Genomic DNA, 5,000 nt, shown 5'->3' with positions numbered 1-5,000 from the left:
ATTCCTGTGTACCTCTCTTGTAGGGCTGGGTGATATGGAAAAAAAACAATATCACGATATGGATTACTTTATATCACGATAACGATATATATCGTCATATTGCCCAGCCCTACTCTCTTGTGTGAGTCCTGTATCCAGTCACTAGCATCCCTGAGAGAACCCCCCCCCCAGACCAGGGCCCCCCGGGTGGTGGGGGGGGCACGTTCAATACCTCTCTTAGTGATGGCCCTGTGATATCCACGACCAGCTCACTCGGGCCTGCACATCCACTACCATCCCTGACAAAACCCCCTGAGAAAACCTCTCTTGTGCGGACCCTATATCCACTGAGAAAACTCTGGTACCTCTCTTGTGCGGCCTATGTATCCAGAAAACTACGGTACCTCTCTTGTGCGGCCCCTGTATCCAGAATACTATGGTACCTCTCTTGTGCGGACCCTAGAGCCCACTGAATAAACTAGGGTACCTCTCTTGTGCGGACCCTAGAGCCCACTGAATAAACTCTGGTACCTCTCTTGTGCGGGCCCTGTATCCACTGCATCTGGTTGTAGTCGAGTCTGCCGTCCCCGTAGAAGTCCGGCTGGTGGTGGTGGGTAAGGGGCACCTCCATGCTACAGTACTCGCTCTTGAACACGGGCCCCCCCGGCATGATGCCCGGCGGAGGGGGGTAGTGGCAGCCGTACATCTGCCCCGGGTGGTGCCCAGGGTGGGCTCCTGGATGCCCCGGGTGTCCATGGTGTCCTGGGTGATGGGGTCCTCCAGGGTGTCCATGGTGACCTGGGTGATGGGGTCCTGCTGGATGCCAGGGCTGCTCCATGCATGGCGGCGGTGGCGGTGGGTGGGGATGGTGGTGCAGGGGCTGAGGCTCGCAGTGCCCATAGCTGGTGCCCTCGCCTCCTCCTCCTCCTCCTCCACCTCCACCACCACCACCGTAAATGCAGTACTCCCCCCCACCTCCTCCTCCTCCTCCAATGCCACCACCTCCTCCTCCTCCGCTACCAAGACCACCAGGCTGCATCGGGTATCCGCTGGTGTGCATCCCCTGGGGTTGGGGGGGCAGCTGGGGGGGTAGCTCATACATGTCCGTCATGCAGTAATTCATTATGATAGTAATGAATTACCACGACGACGGTGAAAAACAATTAACAATGAGCAATTTTTTTTTTCAAAAGAAAAAAAAAGAAACAAAAAGAATCAAATGCTAAAAAGAGATTTGAAACTAAACTGGCGCAAAGAAGAATCCGTTGACAGTGCCTAAAGCACTATCTATCCATAAAAAATTATATCGGACAAAAAAGAAAAGAAAAAAAAAAATCACAGCTGCAGGTCGACAGGTTGTCTTGTCCTCCGGAGAACTTCAAAGTATTAATTGTGGTCAATCGTTGTCTTGTCCTCAAAGCATTAATTGTTGTCGATCGTTGTCTTGTCCTCAAAGTATTAATTGTGGTCAATCGTTGTCTTGTCCTCAAAGCATTAATTGTGGTCGATCGTTGTCTTGTCCTCAAAGTATTAATTGTGGTCAATCGTTGTCTTGTCCTCAAAGTATTAATTGTGGTCAATCGTTGTCTTGTCCTCAAAGTATTAATTGTGGTCAATCGTTGTCTTGTCCTCAAAGTATTAATTGTGGTCAATCGTTGTCTTGTCCTCAAAGTATTAATTGTGGTCATACGTGACCTGGGCTTTCACCTCTGCTGACCTCCCGTTCGATGCGTCGACATTAAGGATACATTTCTGCGAGGTGAGGTGAACGAGGTGTGCTAGGGGGGCCGATTGCGGCCATCCACTCGTCGTCGTCGACAAACTAAAGCGGATAGCAATGCGATGTGAGGCGAAGGCGAGGCAAGATGGCGCGGACGGACGTAAGAGGTAAGAGGGCGGTATATATACGAGGGGAGGCGCCTCCCAACATCCGGCTTCACCTGGCCCCTCCCCATCCCATCCAAGCACTGAAGGGTCTGTGGGCTGGCTGGCTGGCTGGGTGGTGGGTTATGATGATGTTGCTCACAGCTAAAGCGCTAATCTGAAAACTCCAGACTCAAATCCTCATGATCAGATCACACCTTACCAAACCAACCAAACCAAACCCACACACTCACTCACACACACACACACCTGCTACCAATCCGTTTTGTCCAGGTCTTAAAAAACTTCCCCAAAATCTTTCCATTCTCTGCAACTGGGGTGTGGGGTGTGGGGGCTAATTGCCAGGCATTGCATTGATTTCCAATAATCTGTAACCCCCCCCCCCCCAGAAAAAACTTAATCCGAATCACTTAATCTGCCACAGATTAGCCACTGGGAGATAATCCAGATAAATTACGAGCAGAGGCCTTAGGTAAAGCACGTATGGTGGCATATGACAACACCTCGCTGTATTGATCTCACACACACACACACACACACACACACACACACACACACACACACACACACACACACACACACACACACACACACACTCACACACTCACACACTCACACACACACACACACACACACACACACACACACACACACACACACACACACACACACACACACACAGCCAAGTGTGAGGAAGGGAGGTGGGAGTGTGTGTGTGTGTGTGTGTGTGTGTGTGTGTGTGTGTGTGTGTGTGTGTGTGTGTGTGTGTGTGTGTGTGTGTGTGTGTGTGTGTGTGTGTGTGTGTGTGTGTGTGTGTGTGTGTGCGGGTGAGGTAGCACAAGTGTAGTAGAGTAGAGTAGAGTAGAGTAGAGTAGAGTAGAGTATCATTTATCAATCTATTAAATAAAGGTGTCCAGTAGACAGAATACATATAATTTCACATATATCAATCATATAGCACACACAAACATAGACCTACATTTAGCCAAGTGCGAGGCAGGGAGGCGGGAGGGGGACTGAGGGGAGTGGGGGTTCAGACTGAGAGGCGGGAGACAAAAAGTTCATTTCACATATATCAATCATATTGCACACACATACATAGACCTACATTTACGGTAGGGATACATAGACGGGAATTTGGCCAAGCGAAGCCAACTTCGCCATTCTTTCCTATGAGAGAGGTGGAGGCAAGAGAAAGCAGGCGAACAGGAGCGAAGCGAAGCGAAATTATTAAAGAAAGTAGGGCTGCACAATTAATCGAAAAATAATCAAAATCGTGATTAAATAGTGAAATCGAATTTATGATTTTAATCGTGATATAATCGTGGCAATAGTGACCTACTTTTGAGAGCATCCTTGAAGCCAGAGCATACTGACAGGCTGGTGTTTCTGGCCAGAAATCTGTCCACTTAAGTTTCATGCTATTGCCTTTACATAATTATTACAATTCATTTTATTTAGCTCATCCCGTATGTAATTCATTCTTGGTTATATTTCATCTTGTTATAATTTTCAAAAAAATCTGCTGAAATTAATAATCGTGATTAATAATCATGATTATGATTTTGACCAAAATAATCGTGATTTTGATTTTTTCCATAATCGTGCAGCCCTAAAAGAAAGTCATGCAAATGAGGAGTGAATTCGCCTGCCACGGCCCAATCAAATCAACAACATAACTGTTCCATTCCATTTGATTCGCTACGACGACCAGATGACGGTTGAATTTCGCCTCTCTTCGCTTCGCCTCCTATGTGTCCCTACCGTTAGCCAAGTGCGAGGAAGAGAGAAGTGGGAGACAAAAACAATGACAAAGTCCTGCTGACATATGGGCATAGAATTGCAGGAATACCTGTCAGATTGTTACACATTATTACTGTTAAAACACTTCCAACAATAATGTGCTGCATAATTGTGGCAATCAGGGCAGTAACCAGACATTTTCAAATACCGAGGTGAAATACTGCGTGCTGTACTGCATACTGTACATTTAGAATGCTTCAAACACTTCAGTCAAACTCTTAAGTTAGTTTTCATTAATCACTGCCTCGAGGATAAATGGGGGTGGTGTATACAGACTGAATTTATCATTGTCGATCATATATCGATTTTCATCACAGATACATTTTATAAAAGGCAATTGTAAAAAGATACGACCTCTGTGTCCTCAATGCTAGTTACAGCCATGGTGTCAATAATGCCTCAGGAATAGTGTCCTAATTTTTTTAGATAAATGTCTTTAATACATTTTCTTAGCGGTCCTATAACATTCTTTGTTGTCTTTGCTCTCCTCTGGTTTTAAACTACCTTCAGTATTATCATCATCATTTCCATTTCTCATGACGTTTATGCTTTTGCTGGCTCTGGTAGCTTGTCTTTTTTTTGTAACTTGGCATGTAAAGTAACACTGGTAAATACTGTATATGTACTGTTGTTATGATCTGAATCACTGTCTACGTCGCTGACTGTTTTTCTTTAAATAAACATAAATAGGTCACCTCAATTTGGGAATATGGGAAATACCTTGGATAAGTCAGTAACCCCAAGTACTGTCTTGTTTAGAACCAGAAAGTTTCCATGGCAACATATGCAACAGTTACCTGACTGTTACCTGAGGCAACCGGCGCTGAAGGTCACGATGGGGTAACTGACCTACTCTGAAAGGCCAAGGCAAGGTCGCGGACCAACACAGACTGGGCTACTTGTCAATGAATAGACCCTGGAATCAAGATACACAGTATATACAGATCCTGGCCATATAATGAGAATATCATGAAAAAGTCGATTTATTTCCATAATTCCATCAATAATCTTTTACTTTTATGGATTGTATAGATGCATTGCCCACATTTTGAACTATTCCAATCATTAAATTGCTTTAATTTTGTTAAACATATTTTGGCCTTCCATCTCCAAAAAACATGAATTGGTCAATTCACATTATTAGAATATTGTAATAAAATCACCATTTTCTTCAGAAAAAAAGAAAGAAATTCGGGTCACATCAAATCAGTTGAAATGTGGTACTTTCTACATAACATGTCAATGTTCAATACTTGGTTAGGACTGTCTTTGTCTTAATCACTGCCATGATGCGTTTAACATTGAAGTCAATGGCAGAGGCATTGCATTGGAGT

General features: G+C 44.8%; 1 protein-coding gene across 4 annotated transcripts in view; it reads right to left on the bottom strand.

Moving 5' to 3' along the window:
• The window catches only part of thrb (thyroid hormone receptor beta), a 206,008-nt gene that overhangs the window by 25,699 nt on the left and 175,309 nt on the right, over nt 1–5,000 (bottom strand). For 2 of the 4 annotated variants that reach the window (XM_063186083.1, XM_063186084.1), the window contains exon 1: nt 511–933. The exons of the other annotated variants lie outside the window; for them this stretch is intronic. In XM_063186083.1, the coding sequence (XP_063042153.1) occupies nt 511–817 (307 nt within the window). In that variant the 5' untranslated portion in view covers nt 818–933. Of the gene's footprint in view, nt 1–510; nt 934–5,000 lie in introns of those variants that run through there. 4 annotated transcript variants of the gene reach the window in all.

Source organism: Engraulis encrasicolus, chromosome 20 (genome assembly GCF_034702125.1).
Source record: "Engraulis encrasicolus isolate BLACKSEA-1 chromosome 20, IST_EnEncr_1.0, whole genome shotgun sequence".
Lineage (NCBI taxonomy): Eukaryota > Metazoa > Chordata > Actinopteri > Clupeiformes > Engraulidae > Engraulis > Engraulis encrasicolus.
This window is presented reverse-complemented; position numbering and strand designations above follow the sequence as displayed.